This window comes from Nanorana parkeri, unplaced genomic scaffold (assembly GCF_000935625.1).
Source record: "Nanorana parkeri isolate BGI_ZX_2015 unplaced genomic scaffold, ASM93562v1 scaffold103, whole genome shotgun sequence".
Classification (NCBI taxonomy): Eukaryota; Metazoa; Chordata; class Amphibia; order Anura; family Dicroglossidae; genus Nanorana; species Nanorana parkeri.
Window position 1 is genome coordinate 2,191,945 of NW_017306371.1, and position 22,895 is coordinate 2,214,839.

The window sequence follows — 22,895 nt, forward strand, 5'->3', positions numbered from 1 at the left end:
TAATCGTTAAACCTTTTGATCGATTAAAATTATTTTGATCGATCAAAAATGAAAACACTCACCTCTCCGCCGGCTTCCGGGAGTCCCGTCACGGACATCGACGTCACCGGACTCCTCCCCCCTTCCCCAAGTGGCTCCGTCGGCTAACGAAGGGAAGGGGGAGGAGTCAGGTGACGTCGATGTCCGTGACATCACCGGACTCCTCCCCCCTTCGTTAGCCGACATCTTACCCAACCTGCATGAGCAATTCAGCCAGTGGCAGCATTTCAATCCAGATCTGCTCTATATCCACATATGGGTGCTGTTTTCTTTTTTGAGATCTATAGATGGTGGTTGGTGTATTGGAGAATATCACTGAGCAGCACACCAAGTTAAGAATTTGTTGGAAACTCATTCTGTTTTTAATATCCTTTCTTTGAAGATTGAATGTATGCAGAGCACTTACAAGTAGTTATGTAGCCCTAAACTGAGGTTTATGAGGAGACTCCATCTTTGGTTATAGAGCTTAGATGGTTTGAAACATGAGATTGACAAATCGACGGAAGCAGCTACATCTCTACAGATGTTATAGTTATCTGTATCCGAGATACGTGAGCTTGGTTATACTGTAAGTGATGATTTGAAGTGCATTGGACAAGGCAAATCAATATTGGGCCGGTGAGTACTTGTTCTGCACGAGCGCCAGCAAAGGCATTCATTGGCCTATACACATACAGCATAGCAATGAAGTAATAAAATGAACTAGGATCACACTAATTCAGCACGTTATTATTCTGAGTTGCCCCACTCAAGCGGCGGCCATATTGAGTGGGGCACGTGAGATTAATAACGTGCTTAGTGTGATGCTAGTTCATTTTATTAATTCATTGCTGTGCTGTATGTGTATAGGCCAATGTAGTTGGATCTGTATGTGCGTTATAATTAATCAAAATTAATCGATTAAAAAAAATTTTGATTAATCAAACACGAAAATGTTAATCAGTATCAGCCCTATTAAAAATGCAAGATTTTATAAGTCCTCCACTTAGCAATTCCTGATTAGAAAACCTTTGCAGCTCTGCCAAAATATGCAACACACTAGGTGTAGATGGTATTTAAAATAGCAATGAAAGATTTATTTTTAGAAATTGGCAACATATTTAGTAAATAACACCAAAGTATGCAATATTCTTAAATTAAAAAGAAAACAGATATGCTCATATGTTTCTAGTTTATGTAATTAGTTTCTGAGTACTTATGTTACAGCTAAGGTCCAGAATGATCATGTGTGAAATTAATATTCCAACAATTTTTCAGACACTCAATTTAAATTCTATAATTACATTTTAGGAAGCATTGAAATTCCGAGTACAGACTTAACTCATACTGGAAGATACACTTGCAAGGCCATCAACGAGGTTGGCTCTGCTCAGATTCATATAAATCTCTATGTTCAAGGTTGGTAATTAAATTCTTGCTATTAACCACTTATTATAATAATGTCTTAAAATGTATGTAGGGAGACTGAATTCTAAAATGCTTATAAGTTGTGCCTGCTGCTGGTAATGTCCTCATTTTGAGGTCAATTTATTAAAGAATAGAAAAGGTTTTTAGCAGTTTTTCCACGGAAACTATCAGTTTGCTATGTTTGTCTATTCATAAAGATGAACAGTGCCCTTTAGCCACTAATGTCTTAAAAACAGTGAAAATGCTCTAGTATGGAATAACTTGGTTTACCTTCAGAGTTTTTGTGTAGGAACGAGTAGTTGACGAGTAGCTGACAAGCAGTAGCGTACCTCCTATGCTGTTTGATTTTCATATACAAAGAAATATTGTGAACAATAAGATCGCATTAGAAACTGGATTTTGGAAGAATCATGGGCTCATTGTTGCTACATGCAAAATGTGTCTTGTAGTGCAATATTCTTCCCCCTAGACTGCCCAACTGAGGTATCAGTATACCCTGAGTAATTATACAAAAACAGCATCAAGAGGAAGACTTGCTTGTAGTGGTTGCAAAACAGCATAGTGCCGTACATATTAAGAAAATAAGCGGCTGATAATTTGTTGAGTGTCACTGCAAACTTAACACTCACATATATTTGGATGCAGCTAACACCTTTACTGATCTATTTTGCATTATTTCTTCTGAAATAGAGATTCCTGTCATACATGGCCAAGCTGATTACTTGGAAGCCACAGTAAACAATTCCATCATACTTTCATGTGAAGCATTTGGGACACCTACACCCACTATCACATGGCAAAAGGAAGGTGTTGGTGTCAAAACAGGTAGCACATTAATCTCTCTATATATATTGTTTTCTATTTTTTTTGCTCTCACTATTTCTATTTTATGTGAATTTGTTTTCTCCTTTGATAGGGGGTCATTATACTGTGTTTTCTAATGGCAGACTTAAAATTGCAAATGTTACACAAGAAGATGGTGGTACTTATACTTGCATTGCTCAAAACCCAGCTGGCACAGCACTGGGGAAGATAAAACTTAAAGTTCTTGGTAAGTTGATTATAAAATATTACAGTGACACTAGTGAGTTTGTTTAATTTGAAATAGATTATTCTTTTTTTTTTTAGCATGTCAATTTTTATTAGGCATAAGAAAATACAAACATGTGCGAAGTTCGGCAGTTATCACGACTAAAATAGATTATTCTACTACATAACATACAAAACGGTAACAGTTTAGTACTATGTAAGCCATCTTTCTATTCTGAGAAAGAAAAAAATTAGTTCTGCATGTAGCGTACTATACAATGGAATGAGTTCTTTATTTCAGTTCTTACACTGGAATGAAGGGGTCGGACTGAGCCATGTCTTTCAGACTTTAAAGATTCCATAGCAATAAGAAACTACTAAGTATAATTATATCTGCACATAGTAATATTTTAATATAACAGATCGCTAGATCTCTAAATGTAGCTTTATGCAATTTACTAGCTCATTCATATAGTTCAAATGTTGATCTTTTTTGATTGTCTAGAGCCACCATTGATAAAACCACATAAGAAAGAATATACAATTGTAATGGATGAACCTGTGACAATGATCTGCGAGGCCTATGGCAACCCAACACCAGAGATTACTTGGCATAAAAATGGAGCACCTTTTGCCAAGTCAGCTGTACAAAGAACAATTGGCACTGGAGTCCTTCAAATAGGATATGCACAACCTGATGATGCGGGGCTGTACACATGTACAGCAGAAAATGCAGTGGGATCCATGAGCTCTAATATGAATCTATCAGTTTTGGGTAGGTATGCCTAAAGGTGGATATTGATTATGGTCTAAAACAGGGGCGGACCTACCCCTTGTGCAGATTGTGCAGCTCCATAAGGACCCCCTTGGACATAGGGGCCCATCTATGCTATCAATACATAGTAAATATGTGTTTGTGCTTGGACAGTAGTTGTATGGACAAGTGAGGATTGTTCTTTCTTAGATGCCCTTTGGTTACTATGTCCACCACTGATCTAAGAGGTAATGCTTTCATTTACATATCCATTGTACAAACATTATTTTAGAACTTTAAAACTTAAACTTAAAAAACTTCAAACACACTTGCAAATATGATTGGAATTTCAGAATTCTTTGTTTATGTATTTTTGTTGTTCATGTTTTTTCTTGCATTATTTTCTCTCTCATTCTTAGTTCCTCCTCGGATTAAAAAAACAACTAAAGAATTATTTGTGATACAAAGTTTTCCAATTACTATTCCTTGTGAGACATATGGAATTCCACCACCAGCAATAGCCTGGACAAAGAACAATGTACCAATAACAGATAAGATTGATAAATATGTTGTGACTAAATCAGGGGAATTGTTTTTGCTCCGAGCAGAGGTAAGAGTATTTTCTTTTTAAGTTTTTGTAGCACGTAAGCTAGTTAAAAAAAAACAACCAAAAGCATAATTTGAACACTATAGGGCATATTTACTGAAATAGTTATTTTCATGCTACCATGTACTCATTTATAATACTGTGTCCATAAGCAAGGCAGAAAAGTCTCATTACAAAATGTAGATCTCTATGAAGAGTTCACATTTTTGTCTGTTTTTATTCTATCTGTGATTGTGTTTGGGAGATCTTCCCCTTACTTCCTGTTCTGTGACCCCAAAGCAAGAAATGGGGGTAAAGACAGCAATGAAAACATCATCAGAAGTTCTAAACTTTCTTTAGTCTATTTACCATTTCTCTTTGTTTTTGTATTGTTCATTGAGGTCCATAGGGGACATTGGGGGTCTAATAGACCTTTGTTCTCTCCTAAAAAGAAGGCCTGTCACCAGCAATATGATATCACATAGGGGTTACCAGCTTCCTATGTGATATCAATAAAGTTGTATGAAAAAAAAATAGAAAAACACCCAACAAACTTTTTAAAGCCCCACCCCCCGTGTACATGCGTACATAAAAACGCCCCCCGTGTACATGCGTACATAAAAACGCATTAGTAGGGTGTGCCCATTTATGGAAATTACAAATGTATCTGTTTTGCGTTCTTTATTAAAATCATCTAAACAAAATAGCTTGATCTGGTGACAGCTTCTTTTTAATTACTGTTCCACAAATTACAGTTTTACAGATACATGTAAACCTCAGCACAATCATTTTCAAAAATTTAAACTCTTACATTACATATAATTTTCTGCACACAGAAAAAGGACAAAGATGTAACACTTTACCTCAAAGAACTTCAATAAAATAGTCAGGAACTACTTAGTAACCAGCAACTGTTAAGACAATTAACTCTTTGGTCAGAAGTATAACATTACTATTGGCATACAGAGTGCAGGGGTGTAGGATATTATTATGTAGTGGCGCACTGGTCAGGTGTATGTAACATACAGTATATCATACAGAGAACAGCAGTCATAAATATGTAACATTCAACAGTAAGGGGTGTGTACTGTACAGCACAGTGCACAAAGTATGGTAGTCAGGAAAATGTAGTGTACTATGTCAAATAGTCCTGACTGCTGCACTCTTTATGCTGTACTGTGTGTTGCACTCATGGCAGAGGTCAGGAGTACATATCAGTAGAGCATATGATAGGATGACAACGCAGGACAACAATAGAGATGGAAGTTTTCACTCCATAACAGGAAGTACCTGAACAAGGATCACCTGGTATTTTGTAATTAAAGCTGCAGATTTAAATAAAAAAACTTTTCAAATTACTCATTAAAGCTTATATACAATTTTAGAGAGTGTGTTCAATTGTACTTTAACATTTGCTTCACAGCTAATGTACAGTATACTTATCTAGGTTAATGATTTGAGTCAAATTATTTACTGCATTATTTCTGCCACTAAAAAAATAGAACGCATCTATAATATAAGTATCAAATCAAATTAATAATTGTTACATAGCATAGATAGAAAATATACTTCTAAATGCAAAGATATACTTATAGTGAATTTGTTTTTACCTTCTACAGCATCAGAATATGGGTAATTACACATGTACTGCCAGTAATATTGTTGGAAAGGATTCTCACACAGTTAGTATCACTATCCAGTATGGCCCATCCTTTACAGAACTGCCTGCAGATGTGTCATTCAACAAAGGAGAAAAATTGAGATTATCTTGTAAAGCAACAGGAAACCCTCGACCTCAGATAACATGGACATTTAAGGATAAATCAACACCTGGTAAGTATAACTAACAATAACATTATGCTCAACCATTCAGGCTGGGTTTGTCTAATGAAACACTACTGTATTACTAAAAGCAATTTAATTAGCTGATAACATAAAGCATAAATCTGTCTTTGCTGAATCTTTGTTGACTATTCAGCAGCCAGACATCTTTACCCATTGGAGGAGTGATAGTTGCACCTACATTTCTGTAAACAAGCAAAAAACAAGTAGCTGTTTTGATTTGATGTATACATGTTTTTTTTTAATGACATAAAGATGAGAGAATCATGGAGGATGTAATTGCTGGCAATGCTGGTTGCCTGGTTGCGTGCAGTTTTAATACTTCTGAGTTACTGACTATCTGCAAGTACGGCAAACTAATGTGATTGTGTCCGACCATAGCAACCAATTACCTAGCATGTAATTCCTAGCCTTTGAACTGTTGTCAGGTGGCTTATATGGGTCAATAATGGGGGTGTTATGTGCCAGCCTCTCCCTATAAGAGTCAAGGCTCTCAGCAGCCTTTTGTCAGTGTGTGTGGAGAGTAACTTGGAGTACATAGGGACAGCTGACAGTGTTTGAAGGAAGAGATAGTTGCTGTTCTAAAGTGCCCTATTGTACTATCCGATTACAGTAGATTGTGGTGAACTACTTAGGGCTCTATTCACGAAGCTGCCGAAGGATCTGGCCGTAGCTTCGGCCGATCCTTCGGCTAGCTTCGGCCCCAGGACCCCTTCGGTTCAGTAAACGGCGGGAAAAATGCTAGTTTACTATTGGCTATTGCTTTTCAATGGGAAAATTCTCTCTTTTTTTTTTCTATTCTGACATTGCTCGTGTCAGAATAAAGAAAAAAAGACACAGCACTGTTTCTCTCCTGGGCGTCCGGGAGCGGGACGTTCCCAGAGCGCCCAGGAGAGTTTTTTCTTTCTTTTTTTTTTTACAGCAGCAGAGCCACTGGGGGAATAGACCCCTTAGTCTGTACCCCCCGTGTTTACTGTTCTGCACTGACATAACTGTGATGAATAGTTTGGGGTTTTAGTGTTGTAGGATTGGGGTTTTAGGGTTGTATTTTAGGGGTTTTTTTGAGACAGGTATATTTTATTTCAATATAGTTTTGCTAGGGCCTTTTGATTTTTGTTTTTGGGGTCAGAAGCATGGTTTTGTTGCTTACACAGGCAAAGCTTCCCTGTGTTTGTAGCACCTGTACCTGGGGTCCAGGGCAGATGCAGACAGCCATCAAACTGAGAACTCCATGGATTTTTGGGTGTCCAGGCTGGACCACTGGCTCTGCATGTTCGGCTGACCTGATGTGCAGAAGGACTCAGCCGACCCAACATCAAATTACCTTTCGGTTTGTTAATTTTTTAACATATATGTGCATGTGTCGCCTTTTCTTGGCAAAACAATGCAGAGGGCCTAGGCCAACATAAAGGCCTGTTTTACTACAGCTTATGCACTTATGCTGATGCATTGAGTGTATTGAGTGTATGCTCTAGAATTCAAAAATATCCAAGTTTAGTGGAAGTGTGCCCAAAATAAAAATATCATTTTTCTAATGTTTTTGGGTCTGTTTGCTGTTAAGGATTTTACATGTACATGTCTTTCAGCAATAAAACAGCATGAAGCATATATTGATATCATTAAAGTAAATTGAAAAAAACAGTAAAAGTAAAAAAAGCCAAAGACCACAATTTGCTGGGTGTATCACTATGTGCATGCTCAGATCTGCCCGAAATGGCCATGACAATTTCACATACATGAATTAATACATTGAATGGAGGTTCCAATGAAAAATACCTGTACATATACTACACAGCACATGATTTGTTTTTAACTGCTGCTTTGCCTGGGCACATGTGCATTTTATTGTTTAGCAACCTTGTTATATACATTTTCTTTCTTTTTAGGTAATATGTACATTACTTAGAGGGTTATTCACAAAGCTAGCCAATGATTCGGCTAGGGCTTCGGCTGATGATTCGGCTAGCTTTGGTTGCGGGAGCCCTTTGGTTCAGTCGAACCGATGGGCTGCTGTACGGGCTATTCATTATAGCCCTACAGCTGCCGAAGGCGGCCGAGCCGAAGGCATATGCTTCACAAATGACAGCTGGGCGGAGCCAGCCGTAAGATCATGGCTGGCTCTGCCCAGTTGTAATGACAGATCAGCATCCCCAAATTACCTGGGACACTGAGCTGTCATTAAACAATGACATGTCATGGCTGGCTCCGACCAGTTGTTATTCATTGGCCGGGACCTGCTAGAAGACTCTGGTAGGTTCCAGACAATAAGAAACAGTTGGGCAGAGCTAGCTGTCACCACTAGCTCTGCCCAATTGTTTTTTTCTTTTTTTTTAAATCTATTTTTTTTATATTTAACATTTTTTTTTCATTGAATTGCTATTCTGCTCAGTACCACGGAGGTATCGAGTGGAATGGCCAAGCAGAATGCTGCTCCACGGCATTCGGCTATTCACTCACGGCCGTTCGGCCCCTATGAGATGTCGGATCGGCTGAGTCAAAGTCCTTCTGCACTTCGACTCAGCCGAACATACAGAGCATGTTCGACTGACCGAAGTGCAGCCGAAGGCAGCCGATATACGGCTGATTTCAGCCGATGTTCAGCTGTAAGCAGCCATACAAGCCTGAAGTGAATAGCCGAACAGCGTTCGGCTCACTTCACTTAGGCTGGGTTATTCACTCGACTGCCTTCGGCAGCTTTGTGAGTAACACTCTTAGGGGTCTATTCACAAAGCTGCCAAGGGCAGCCGAGTGAATGACCGATCTGAAGTGAAGTGAGCCGAACACTGTTCGGCTATTCACTATTATTGGAACAAAAGGCGCATAATCATTGTTTCTTAGATTTTCAAAGCACACTGCAAACTGGGACAGCACTGAAGACAATGAAGGACAGTGTATGATTTGCTATAGAGATAGTTTGCCATGTTTGATAATATCTACACACTCATGCAAGCATAGCATTGTTATTTATCCCTGATCTTGTTCATTTCTTTTAGTAACTCAAGCCCACTGGCTCTTTGTAGATGATGGCCTTACTGTCTCTATGTTTTAAACGAGATAGATATGTTTTAAACTAGATAGAGATATTGTATATTATGTGATAATTTCTTCTGTTTTAATTTATCCTGCAGTGCAAGTAGGGCAATCTAAATATCTGAATGATCTTGTAATTGAGAGGGTTTCAAATGAGGATGCTGGCACTTATACTTGCATAGCGGAAAATATTGTTGGATCAATTAATACTACAGTGAAGGTTTTTGTAAAAGGTAGGTAAAGTAAAATGAAGCACTTTTTCTATTATGTATTTATGTAAAATACATGTTTCTTTATATTTACTAACGGAGGTTTGTTTTTATTATTTGCCAGAGCCTCCTGTTCTTGTCGGGTACCACCATACCAATCAGACTGCAGCACTGGGAGGCAGCATTATTTTGAACTGTATAGTACAAGGGAATCCTGTCCCTAGAATTCAGTGGAGCAAGAAAGGAAATGACATTTCTTTCAATAGACGATTTAAACAGTTCAGTAATGGCTCTCTTGCAATTTATAACACAACAGTAAGTTTACTGGCAGCCAATATACCCACACCTTTTATAGCTACTTTTATAGAATAGTGTAATTTACTAGAGGACACAGCATAACCTAACTATGGTGTATATGTCCTGTGTATAAGTGGTTGGAGGCTATGGGGCATCCTGCAGCACTAGACACTAGCCTGTCAGTCTTTGTTTCAGATAATAGTAGATCTTGTAGGTCCTATCATTACTTACATTTATTTATTTTACTTTTATATGTTACTTTTTCCCCTTTATCTTTCAGGCTTCATGAAAGGTTTTTAGGGTTGGAAAATATCCAATACAATAATAATATAATAAGGTTTTACTTGGCTCTGAACTGTTGGTTGATTTTGGGGTGACAACCCTGGGAGCTCAGTAAATGAGCCGTCTTATTCAACCATTTATTACACTGTAGAGCCTACCATTCCCTAGCGTAATAAAAGCTTAATTAGTCCTTCAGTTTGTGCTAGCCCCTGCCTATAATATCACCCATTTTCCATACCTTGGCTGCATCAGCCAAAACCAATTTCAGAAGGAAGGTTTTGCATAGCTTTTCAGATTTACCCACACATTTTTGGACTTATCTAGGATGTTTGTATACTTACTGTAAAACATATTATTGTTATATTGGCTTTTATACCTTATTTTCTTGGGCTCTACAGTCTGCTTAATCTCTTGCCTGCCTCTTGGTTTTTTTCGCAGTTATTGTTATTTTTTAATAATTAATATTTGTTATGTTTTGTTTCATTCGCAATCTTGGGTACTTGTCTTAGGGTTTCCTTTTTCTGCTGTTTTGCTATAGACTGAAGGGCTAGTGTCTAGTGCAGGTGTATAAAAAAAGAAATAGACACCGGCACTCCAATAGTAAATCTATTTATTGACGTACATCAAAAGCAAAATAACACACTTAGTGCGACGTTTTGGGGACACACAGGAACCCCTTCATCAGGCAAAACAAGTGACTCTCACTTGTTTTGCCTGATGAAGGGGTTCCTGTGTGTCCCCGAAGTGAGAGTCACTTGTTTTGCCTGATGAAGGGGTTCCTGTGTGTCCCCAAAACGTCGCACTAAGTGTGTTATTTTGCTTTTGATGTACGTCAATAAATAGAAGTAATCGATTTACTATTGGAGTGCCGGTGTCTATTTCTTTTCTGCATTACTTTGACAGTGGCCATCCGTCGACTACTGAGCACCCAGGATACTTTGTTGGACTTGTGGTCAGGAGTGCAATGGGTACATGGACTGTAGTGCAGGTGTATATCTCCTTGGAGAGGAGCTCTTAGTGTTCAGCCAAATATATCTGAAAATATGTCCTATGAACTTCATAAAACAAAGCTTTTACAGCAATAGACAAAAAATTTTATTTAAGCACATCTAACATTTACTTACCTATTTACTTTTATTTTTTATTGCCTTGTACTGTTACAGTTTTCTTTATTTCACTTATTTTTTTTATTTTTTTTACTGTGTGATAGCAAAGGTATGTAATAGTTCCATCTCATTTCCATGTCACTAATAATTTCAGTAACTGTTTCTCTTGTGCAGCACGAAGACATTGATGATTATATATGTATAGCTACAAATGATGCTGGAACAATGGGGCACACAGTAATGCTGTCTTTGCAAAGTAAGTTGTTTTACTATATTTTAGATCTGTCTCAGATTAATAATTTTCTTCCTCAGGAAGGAGGTTAGTGGGTCACAGTTAGTTCAAGTTATACCTTTGCAGGAACTTAGATGTGTTAATACTGGCTGTATGATAATTTTAGGCCAATTAAACTGAAAGATAGATAGATGACAGTTGGGTTGACAAAATGGTAAAAGAACAGAAATATATATATATACTGTATAAAAAATATATATATATACATAATTTTGTTATGCATCTCTATACAGGTACAATTGAAATCTTGTGAGATTGGCATAATCTCATGATATTTCGTTATTACACTTACTACATTACCAGTGCTTAAGCTATTAAGATAAGAGTTAATCAAGGTTAGTGCTTTTATATAAAATGCTGCAGTTTTTATTGTTATTTCATAGCTTTTTAGAAAGGGGGGTTAGGATGATACACAAATATCATTAGTCTGAGTTGGGGTGAAAGGCTTGCTTTATGTACAGAATGTGAGGATGATCAACCCCATAATTTGTGCTTCATAAATGGAAATCTTAAAACAGTTTAAAATTACATTTAAACATTTAGGACCAATTACACCATAGTGCTGCACTAAAAACATAGGATCCATGCATTCAATAGAGACACCTGTTCATATGGAAACTCTCACATGTAAAATAGGGATGAGCTCAGGTTCAAACATAGGAGACGCTTCTTCCAATCAGCTGCAGTCAGGGAATTCTCCAACCGCAGCTGCTCATAAGCAAAGGGGTGGCATGCAGTGATGTAATTGACCTTATATGGCCACATGTTTATATTTGGTCAATGGTGCTGGCCATATAAGGTAAAGGATGTCAGCACAAGCATCCCTCCCCTTTGTTAATGTGCAGCTATGGGCCAAGGATTGTCCCTGCCCACAGTTAATTGAGTGCTTGGCCCATGACACTTCCATGTTTGGACTGGATCCTGTCTGAACCTAAGCTGATACCTAATGGGAAATCAGTTCACTGTGGAGAGATTTCCTCTCATTTCCTGTTGCGTCTCTAGGGCAGGAAGTAAAGGCAGAAAAAATAACCTGACAGGAGTTATAACCCTTCTCCATTGTAGTTAACAATAAAAATAGTGGATTCACATACACTAAAAAACAATAACTGGTTAATAGAAATCACGTACAAGCTGATGATAAACAAAGACTTTTGAGTGTCTGTCAAGTTTGTTGTCACCATTGTTTAATTCTGATTCTATATTTAATTACTGTACAGAACCTCCCATTATAAAGATTGCTCCAGTTGATACGACAGTCAATGCTGGTACAACTGTGGTTTTGAACTGTGAAGCAGAAGGAGAACCAGTGCCTGACATTGTTTGGTCTCGTCTTACACGTCCTATCTCTGGGGATAGCCGTTTCTCGATATTGTCAAATAAATCTCTGCAAATATTTGCTGTTCGTAAAGAAGATACATCAGCATATGAATGCAGAGCTACAAATGTTATGGGATCAGCTGTAGCTAAAGCTTCTTTCATTGTTCAAGGTATTTTTATTTTATACCGGTATCTAAGAATTAAAAAGCAAGTTATCTATAACACACATGTATGGCCAGCATTCTACCAGTCTTGTCAATGTTATTAATGGGAAAGGGATCATAAAGCCAGTATTTTTTTCCAGTGAAAATGGGGTTCTTTCTCATATGGCGCAAATGTTTTAGCTTATTCATACTAAATTGTGTGAAAGATAAGTGCAAGGAAGAAAGCAGCTTTAGTGTGTGCAGGCAAAACAAATCGCAAACACACTCATCAACTCATGACCAGCTTTAAAGCAAGGTGCATATGGAAGGGCTTTAAACAGTACAACAGCAAAAAAGTTTCCCAGCACACTCACCAGCCAGCCTGCAAAAAAACAACAACTGTCTTACTGCTAAAGTTTCTGCAGAATATGTGGCTCATCAAGGCCCCTCTGTATAGTGCGGTCCTAACTCTAACCTAGTATTTTGTTATTATTATTTAGTAAAAAATAAAAAACCCCAGTGGTGATTAAATATCACCAAAAGAAAGCTCTATCTGTCCCCAAAAATGGTATAACATTAGTTTTGGTACAGCATTGCATGACTGAATAAATGACAGTCAAAGTACCACAGCTCTGAATAGTAAAAAATGGCCTGGACAGGAAGGGGTTGAACACCCCGGTCATCAACATCAAGTGGCTAAAAGGGGGGTCTATTTAAAAAATATATATATATTACATTTTAGAGGAAAAAGGCTTCATATACAGTTAGGGACTGATTAATAAATCTGGCACTTAGTGTATAGCTGTGTAAATGCCGTTTGAACGCCACTACTGCCACTAGATGGTGCTGAGGAGCATTTCCTTTGCTTCCCATCTCCCTCTGGTGGCGTTAGTGCTGTGCAAACAGCATTCTCCCAGCTATACGCTGGGTGGAGGATTCCTAAATCAGCCCCTAAGTATTTTTGCACAAAAAGTGTGGCTGAATTCTGGCATACTGGCTGATGTAGTTATATTGTTGGGATTCTTTGTTAAGCCTTCGCCCTCATTCACACCTACCAAGTAGGCACGGTTTGAAACTTGCAATTTCCTGCATCAGGAGTTCCAAATCTTCTGTGGCCGGGGACGGCCTTTTGGGTGTTCGAGATGTGCGGCTGCACAGGGCGCCGTGGCAACAAGGGTGCCAGGCGGCCGACACAGCTCGTCCTCGGGGCGGCATAGCCTGCGGCTTCTCTCCTCCTCACCGCTCGGCCATCTGACATGACAGGGCTCCCTCCTCCCCCTCCCCCTTTAGCACTGTCCTCGCATCCCCGCTGCCTGTTTGGGCTGAAGCAGCGGGGTTCCGAGAAGAAACTGTCCGCTAAAGCCTGCAGGGGGGCTGTCAGGATGGCCAAGCGGTGAGGAGGAGAGAAGCCGCAGCTGTCAGGGCGGCTGAGTGATGAGGAGAGCAGAGCCGCTGTCATCCCGTCAGTTTCAGGATGACAGCGGCTGTGTGCATGGCCGAGTGGAGGATAGGTAAATATCTGTGATTTTTACTGATCATCTGTGCAGAACAAACACTGGAGAGGTCATCTGATCACTCCAATGTTCGTAAATAACTGGGGACACATAGTACTATGTGTCCATAGTTATGAATGAGAAGGATGTTACATCACTTCCTGTTCATTCATGAGTTTCTGAATGGAGAGAAGCACTCACTACAGAGGTTTCCCCCATTCAGAAACTGGTGATAGTAAATATTTTACTATCATCAGTTTCTGAATGAATGGGAAGTCTCTGTAGTGAGTGCTTTCCATTCATTGAGATCAAAGGCTGCAGAAAAAGAAATTGAGGACCGTGTGTCCTCAATCTCTTTTCTATTTTAAAAGGTAAATGTCGGGGGTCTGTTTAGACCTCCTATATGTCACTGAAGCCCCAAATACCCCCTAAAAATTAATTTCAGATTAAATGAACGAAAACCTAAAACATTTTCATTCGTTTTCATTCGTTTCATCAAACAAAACTAATTTTTATGCTATTTTGGATTCAGCCATTGGTGTGTTCTGGAGGCAGGGCGCATGACGTCATATGACACCGCACATGTTGGGCGCTGCCATCTTGGTGTATATCTTCGTATACACCAAGATGGCGGCGCCTATATTGGTGTGTGACGTCACCTGACGCCACACATGCATGGCATCATCTGACGTTAGGCTCCCCACCTCCAAGATGGTGGCAGCAGTCGCAGAACGCTCCGGTGGCCAACATGGCCGCCGCGCAGTCTCAAATAAATTATTATGTGCCTGAATACATTTTTCGTATATTCAGTCATATAGTAATTCCTTAATTTAACATGTAGTCTAGGTCTTGTGTTCTGTTTTTTATTTTTACTTTTCTAGATGCGCTTACTTGAAAAAAGTTTGAAATTTATTGTTTGCCTACAGTTGTTTTATTTAATAAGAATACACTTATATTGTGCCTACAAGTTTAATGTCTTTGAATAAAAGTTGTATTTTTATACTTTTTAATATGTTTCTTTGGGGCTTAACAAAATGGGAGTCTTTAAATGGAGCGGATATTGGAGAAATGGGTATGGCCACAGAGGGGTGTGGTTATTGAGGGGTGTGGTTATTTAGGGGCGTGGTTATTGAGGGGTGTGGTTACTGAGGGGTGTGGTCACTGAGTGGCACTGTAAAGCTTTCTCGCATAGGGCGCCTAAAGGCCTAAGGCTGGCCCTGTCTGTGGCAGCTGATCAGGTGACACCTAATGATCAGGTGAGAGCAACACCAAATGAAATCCACAAAATGCTGACACACCGCATGTAAGTGTATGTGATACAATTACATGTGATAAGGAATCAGTCACTATCCCTGGATGCATGATCAATAGTGATTGATTCCTAACCACATGTAATTGTTACATATACGATTACTTCTCTCAAATGCAGCTGCTGTCACCCAATCATTAACTTGAATGGGTGACAGCTGCTGCTTGTAAATGGCAGATTAGGGATTTCTGCTGAAGGAAATCGCAAGTTCTTGCAACAGGAATTCTTAATCGCACCTACTTGGTGCCAGGGATCTCAAGTCTCCCTGATGTTCAGGGAGTCTCCCTCTTTTGGACAGCAGCTCCCTGATGTCCGCGAGAGAGGCATTTATGGTGCTATACATTTTTTCAGCACCTTTGCCTCAATATTTCCATGCATAAGCACAAACACTGAAAGCAGAAACCGAAAACATTAACATAATTTATAACTATTTTATAGTTCATGGTGGATTTTCTGAATGGTTGCCATGGCAATCCTGCAGTGTGACTTGTGGCCAAGGAGTACAAAAACGGATGCGCTTGTGTGATAATCCAGCCCCAGCAAATGGTGGACTGTATTGCCAGGGAGAAGAATCTGAAACCCGTTTGTGTCAAAATAAGCCTTGTCCAGGTATTGTATTGGTTACCACTTATAGCTCAGACTTATAGTCCAATTCCAATCAAAACTTTGTAGTTTGCTTTGGATAGAGTGGGCATTTGTTAGAACCTCTGTAAAGTTTTTATTGCTCTCATTGTACCTATTGAAGAGATTTCCTTCACTTTCTGTTATGACTGAAAATCTCTCCATCAAATACACAGATAAAAACAAAATTACATTTTCAATTGACTGGGAAAAGGTTAGAACTTCTGACAATGTTTTTAATTTATACCTGTGCCTTCCTAAATGTATATGTGTGTGCACATTGGTATTTCCGGTAAAAATATAGCGAATAACCGACCCGAAGTGAAGGTACCCGAACGCCTCAAATGACCTGAGGACAGTGGCCTGTCATTCCATGATAGCAAATGGACGGAGCCAACCTTGACATCACAGCTGACTCCGCCCATTTGTTGTCACGTGGCCGCCACCTGTCAAAATTTCATTTGGCAGCCGGAGTTCGTCGCATGCGGCCGGGTCGGAGGGCGTCGTTTTGATTTGATTTTAACGACATTTTAATGTGGACATCGCTGGATGACATGATTGACCCTTGGATTAACTTGTTGAATCATTGTTTTCATTGTTTGGGGGGGGGTTATTAACCAGTTGACATCCGGGGTGTTAAACCCCCTTCCCATCCAGGCCATTTTTCAGTATTCAGCGCTGCAGTACTTTGACTGACAATTAAAACTTTTGTTGCATTTTTTGTCCAATTAAAGGATTTTTACTAAAAGTCTTATGTGTTTCTTTACATTTTTATTTAACGCCTTTAGTGAATAAGTAGGGGTAAAAGTAGCCCTTACTCATTCACAAGGGGGAAGCATCTGGGTGCCCCTTTATGAAAGGGGGTACCCTGATGCAAATAAGCCCCCCTGCCCACAGATCCCCACAACCACCGGGTCAGGGTTGTGGGGAAGAGGCCCTTGTCCCCATCGGCACAGGGACAAGGTGCTTTTCCAGGGGGAACCCTGAAAAAGCACCCTACCAATGCCGAGGGCATGTGGCTTGGTATGGTGCAGGGAGGGAGGCCACTCGCTCGCCCCCCCCCCCTTTCCTGCCCTGCCAGGCCAATGCTTGGATTATGGGTCTGGTTTTGAATTTTAGGAGGTACCCCAACATTCCTAGCAGACCTAAAGGGTCAGGTATGAATTTGGAGGGGCACCTCACGCGTTTTTTTGTTTTTTTTACTGTTGGTTTACATTTTGCTGGGAGAATGGTCTTTGGCAGATTGTTCTCCCCACTTCGGCTGTGTCTTTGGTTCAGCTGAGCGGAACACATATGCTTTGGTTTGGCTGAGCGCTTCGGCTGCTGTACGGGCTATTGTGAATAGCCCATACAACAGCCCTTCGGTTCAGCTGAACCGAAGGGCTCTGGCGACTGAAGTGAGCCAAAGGATTAGCCGAAGCTTTGGCTTAATCCTTCGGCTCTATAGTGAATAACCCCCATAAATTAAAAGTTAAATATTTAAAAGTGTGATGAGGTTATATAGGATGTTCAGTATTATATAGTATATGGATTACCTCAGTGGACTTAACCAGAACATATTTACTGCAGGATTTTAGCTGTAGTGACCTTTAACTGGACCGTGCATTAAAATATAAGTTCCACTTAATACATAGCCCCCCACAACCTCCCGATACATAAATACAAATTCAAAACATTTAAACATTTGAAACATTAAGGAAAAAAGTACTTACCTTGGATCCAGCCTTTAGGGAGCTCGACTAGGTGAGGGTGATGTCACGCAGCTTTCTGGTGGCTCTGGAAAATATGAGGATCCCAGATTCCACTAGAATGTGCTCCCACACAGTGCAGGAGTGTCTTCTTGCAAGATTTGGGATCCTCTGCTTTTCCTGTGAAAAGGTCAAGTGATGTCTCTACAGAGCATATGTGCAAGAAAGGTAAGTATTTTTTCTTTTTTTTCTTGTAACATGTTTTTGTTGTGTGTGTATGGGGAAGGGGGGGGGGGAAAAGTATCTTCCTCGCCTTTCTCAATTTTTGATGTGGAGAAGGGATAGAATATATTACCCTTCCTTTCCATTCTAGATATTACAGATATATAATTTTATATAAAGGACAGGAGAAGGTCATCCAGTGCCCAGGACAAGGATGCCAGACTGCACCGCCCTCCCACCAGTTTATAACACAGTCGTGTCTGAGTCTTTTCAAATATTTAAATATTTAAAAGATTTCAAAATAAAATAGGTTAAATTAAGTTAAAACAGAATTCACTCATAGCTGAGCCTCCTGCACTGGGTTTATAACATCCATATATCCCAATGAGAGTCTGATAATATTCAGATTACAAATGTCAGCATCAATAAGCACAAGTCTCCCATGAATTAATCATAACACAAAAAATATTAAATTTTACAAGCTTTGTATGCAAAATGCCATTTAAATAGCAAACATATGGTAACTGGGCAGTTGTATCGATATATATATTCAGCACAGTATCTGCTCTTCCCAGATGATAGCCGAATCCCTAAACACAATGCGCAAATGAGATGATAGCCTAATCCCTAAACACAATGTGGAAATGAGAACATTACACAACAGAAAGACATGTGTGCACAGGGGCACAGTGGCATCATGCCCTGTTGACATTAGCACAGCTGAGGCAGTAGCACCTTTCGCGGCTGCCAGTACAGAAACAGAAAGGAAAGCTTCTTCCTCTCCCCAGTCGTGTGATGGGTCACATAACCAGTGGTTGTCTGTAAAGATGGCAGGTCTGCTGCTATGCATGAAGGAAGCATTGATCTACAGGGTGCCCGCTGACTCCCGGCAACAGTGAGGGGACATACAAGTCCCCTTATGAAACCACTGCAACCAGGCAACTCCTGCCCCCCTCGTCCTAGTCTTGAATATACACGTGCATATATAATCCAAGGCAAATTTAAAAGATAATTTTACATTCCCATAAGTGTAACTGCGTATTTAAGGACGTAAGTATTCCTGCCGATGTGAACAGGTGAAACTAAATATAATTCATATTATTTACGTTAATATCAATGTCTATTGATATTATAGGCTAAATATGCAGTGTCGAATTAAAGTTTAAGAGTTAGAATTTCTTAGATTTAAGATTTTGGATGTAATTTTCTGAAATTTAGACTATTTAGGCAATTTGTTTCCTATATATCCTTTGATATGAAAATTCTATAATGAAAAATAGATCTATTGTGCAAATGATTTCCATTATGCCTTGCATAGATGTATTGCAACAGCTGGCCATTTCATCGTATTGCCAAATAAGTTAATGATAAGAACAATTGAGTTCAAGCCTAAATTGTCAGGAAGCCTATCTTTGATTTGATATCTTATGAATGTAATTCCACTGTCCATTATGGTTTTGTTTGTTTTTAATTTTGCATGATGCAGTTGATGGAAGTTGGTTGGACTGGAGCCCATGGGAAGAGTGCTCTAAAACTTGTGGAAGTGGCAAAAAAACAAGAACACGGATTTGCAATCTTCCCTCAGCCCAAGAAGGAGGAAAGATGTGTGATGGAAAAGCTATTGACTCCAAAGTTTGTAACACCAAACCCTGTCCAGGTAAGCATTATGAAAACATACTGGGAACACTGAGAAGAACCCATAAGTCTGATTTTGATTGTTGTTCATTTTAAAACTGTTATAGTTTCTAAAAGACTATACCATTAAATATGTTACAATATTATTACAAATATAAGTTGACTGTGATTGATATTATGCCCACATTAGTATGAACCAACTGCAAGTCCATTTGGCAGACTGTTCAAAATGGTTATTGGTTTCAACTTAAAATAGCAACTCATATTCTAAATACTACAGAGACATCCATATTAAAAAGTGGGATTAGAAGCATGCAAAAATCAGCTTTTTTGATTTTCCTGCCTGAGTGGTGTTTTAAAATATACTGCTTTGAAACATTTTGAAAAGAGATCAAATTATGTGCATCGAAAATCTGAAATTGAATATGAATGATGTTGGTGAATTGCTTTCTTGAATGAAATGGCATGCATGTAGACAGGAAGTGGCTACACCAAAGTTGCAGGAGAGTAGAAGCACTGAGTTGCAACAAAGAATGAAAAGGTGAATTTTTGTAAAAATGGCAATTATATATGAAACACAGTGATTTAGCAATCAAAATGTAATTGAGCTAGGTTATACATTTACTTTAAATAGAACATTAACTAATTGCTAAGTGAAACCTAAGATGCAGTTGTACCTGTAAACATAATTTTCACCAAATAGATTGACAGATTTATAACATGAACATACTGTACTGGTTCTTTCAATGTTTCCGCTTATTTCAGTTAATGGAGAATGGAGTTCCTGGCAAGTGTGGGGTCCATGCAGTAAGACATGTGGGAAGGGAACTCAGACTCGTGTAAGGCTCTGTAATAATCCACCTTCTTCCTTTGATGGAACATTTTGTGAAGGACAAGACACGCAGTCACAAATATGTAACATACGCCACTGTCCAGGTAAAAAATAAATGTTATTGTTTAGTTGTATTTATTTTATGTGTTGTTTTCAAATATAATAAAACACACAACATTGTTGGACTCACTGAGGGTCGGGTCACTCCAGTTCACTCACAAAGTCTGCGTTCCAGAGTGTTCAGCCTCTGGAACGCACTGGAATGCAAGCCAACAGGCTCCCTGGGTTCAGGGGCGGGAGGGGCGTGGCAGTGCATTAAAGTCAGTGGCACCGCAGTCATGCCCCCCGCCCGCGAATGCGTGGCACAATAGTGCCTGCGTTCCAGGTGCAAGCACTATTTTTGCAGATCACACTGAACCGAACGCAGGCACTAATGTGCCACGCGTTCAGGTGCAGGAGATCGCACTGCGGGTGGGGGGCGTGGCTACCATTGACTTTAATGCGCCCCCTCCCGCCCCTGAACACAGGGAGTCGGCTGGTCTGCATTCCAGTGCAGACCAGAGGCCGAACGCTCTGGAACGCAGACTTTGTGGTGTGAACCGGCCCTGAATGCGGATATATGTAAAAGATTTCTTGTGGGATTGTGGACAAAGATAATCTCTAACATTTTTTGTAATCAAAAACTTTACAAATGCTCTTTACCTCACAATCATTTTTGATTAAATTAATTTAAATATCACTTCTCTTAATACTGGACACCAACCCTCTCAAACCAAGTGGTGTTTTCACAATTCATTTGTCTTTTGCATTTAATACAGTGGATGGGAAATGGTCGCACTGGGGCAGTTGGACACCCTGCAGTGTATCCTGTGGTGGAGGCCTTCGACAAAGAACTCGTGAATGTTCCAATCCACAACCACAGTCTGGAGGCCATAAGTGTAAAGGGAAAGCCTTTGAGAATGAGTTTTGCAATGGAGACTTATGTCCTAGTAAGCTTTTTTTTTTCTTTTTTGTTTTAAATCAGATCAGAGTTCCCAGGTTCACTGAGTTTCTGAGTTTTATTTTTTTTTTCTAACATATTCATTTTATACACCTAGTCCAGTTCAGGAGAATAAAAAATATATATTTTTTTCGAACCTAATAAGTACAGTCTAAATAAATCAGCACCATGTGCCTGGCATGTTTCTACACTTGTTAGCTAATTGTTCTTCCTGGAGAGAATTTTCTTGCAAATTGCATAAAAATAAATGACATAGTTGTTTTGAATAGCTAGCTTTATTTTATAAATGGATACATGAATACTTATATTAAAGAGTAATTCAACCAACCAACCAAAGGAAACCAACTACTGCACTTGTAATGCTATTTAGCAAGCAAATAAAGTTTCCTCTGTCAAGATGAATCTGCATTTTTTTTATAATTCACTGCAACCAACCTTTATGTAGCAATACATAGGTATCCAAGGAGGGTTCCTCGTGAATTCTGTGCAGTGTAATTTCGTGTCTAGTTTTATTTCTTCTATCATAAGTTTAATTTTAAGTTTACATTTAAATTTCCAAAGCAGGTGTGAATCTGACTGGTGGTTGAAAAAAAAGTATTAGTACTGACACTTTAGCGTATCAGACGGTCTGTAAGTAAGAGAAAGTAGGAAGCCTGCAATAAGTGTACTTGGAAATTCTTCTCCTACAATCCAGACAGGTAAAGTGCTCAGATCCGCAGAAGAATGATAAAGAGCCCCCATGTACTATAGCAATACATGAAAAAAACCCTGATGTACTAGAGCAATTCCTGAAAAACTGAAGTTCTGGGCAGACAGACTGTACTCCCTTTATGCAGTTCAAAGTCCAGTCTTCAGTTTTCACTCGTATTTATCTAGCTTTTTTTATTATACACATACGTACTTTATCTGCTTGTTTTTGCAACAGTTTTTTGATCAGGCACCAGAATGTCTTAGTTACAGAGGGTATTTTTCATCAGGACCGGTATGTAAAGATATCAGCTAATGCGTTCATTCAAGCTAATGGTTGTTTATTTTTAGCCAATATTACATTTTAGATAGTACAATGCATATCAGAGTTTGAACTAGAAGTTTTATTTTGTAGTCCATGGAAACTGGGGACCTTGGAGTGCATGGGGAACATGTAGTCGTACATGCAATGGAGGCCAGAGGAGGAAGCATCGCACCTGTGACAACCCTGCTCCTACACATAATGGAAGAGGATGTGCTGGCAAGGACACAGAAATACACAAGTGCAACATAGAAATGTGTCCTGGTGAGTTTAAGCTTTTACATCTTTGAACAGTACAAATCAATTTATAATTGCATTGGCAGACTGATATCATGGGCCTGCATTAAAAAATACAAAAGGTTCCCGACTGTAGATTCTGTCATGAACCTACTGCAAATGAGAACATGAAGCAGTAGCACTACTGCATTTTTAAGCCCCTAATAAAACAAATATTTTTTATTAGGTGTTTAAATTGAAAAAGTATCAGTTTTCGGAAACTGAGCTCCCACTGTGATTCCATCTGAGCAATAAGAAAGGAAAGCAGAGAGCAGCACACAAGCTCCCAGCAGATCAGAGCTGACAATTTGGTGCCTGCACAACAATGTTGATAGGTCTAGGTTCTGTATTATTAACAGTACTTTTAAATTAAACACACCTTTAATTTTAAATGTGATAGGATTGAATTTCACAGCCAATGTTTCCAATTTTTAGAGACTGGTCTATGGTACCAGTGGACTGGTGCAAGGCCAATGT

The 22,895-nt window shown here is 39.2% G+C and overlaps 1 protein-coding gene across 1 annotated transcript in view; it reads left to right on the forward strand.

Moving 5' to 3' along the window:
* HMCN1 (hemicentin 1) overlaps nt 1–22,895 on the forward strand; it is a 225,361-nt gene that overhangs the window by 169,191 nt on the left and 33,275 nt on the right. Inside the window, exons 78-92 of the mRNA XM_018552966.1 lie at nt 1,330–1,437; nt 2,137–2,271; nt 2,363–2,497; nt 2,981–3,250; nt 3,649–3,839; nt 5,435–5,648; nt 8,786–8,920; nt 9,021–9,211; nt 10,756–10,837; nt 12,091–12,360; nt 15,574–15,744; nt 19,153–19,323; nt 20,067–20,237; nt 20,952–21,122; nt 22,236–22,406. Of these exons, the coding sequence (XP_018408468.1) occupies nt 1,330–1,437; nt 2,137–2,271; nt 2,363–2,497; nt 2,981–3,250; nt 3,649–3,839; nt 5,435–5,648; nt 8,786–8,920; nt 9,021–9,211; nt 10,756–10,837; nt 12,091–12,360; nt 15,574–15,744; nt 19,153–19,323; nt 20,067–20,237; nt 20,952–21,122; nt 22,236–22,406 (2,586 nt within the window). The remainder of the gene's footprint in view (nt 1–1,329; nt 1,438–2,136; nt 2,272–2,362; nt 2,498–2,980; nt 3,251–3,648; nt 3,840–5,434; nt 5,649–8,785; nt 8,921–9,020; nt 9,212–10,755; nt 10,838–12,090; nt 12,361–15,573; nt 15,745–19,152; nt 19,324–20,066; nt 20,238–20,951; nt 21,123–22,235; nt 22,407–22,895) is intronic.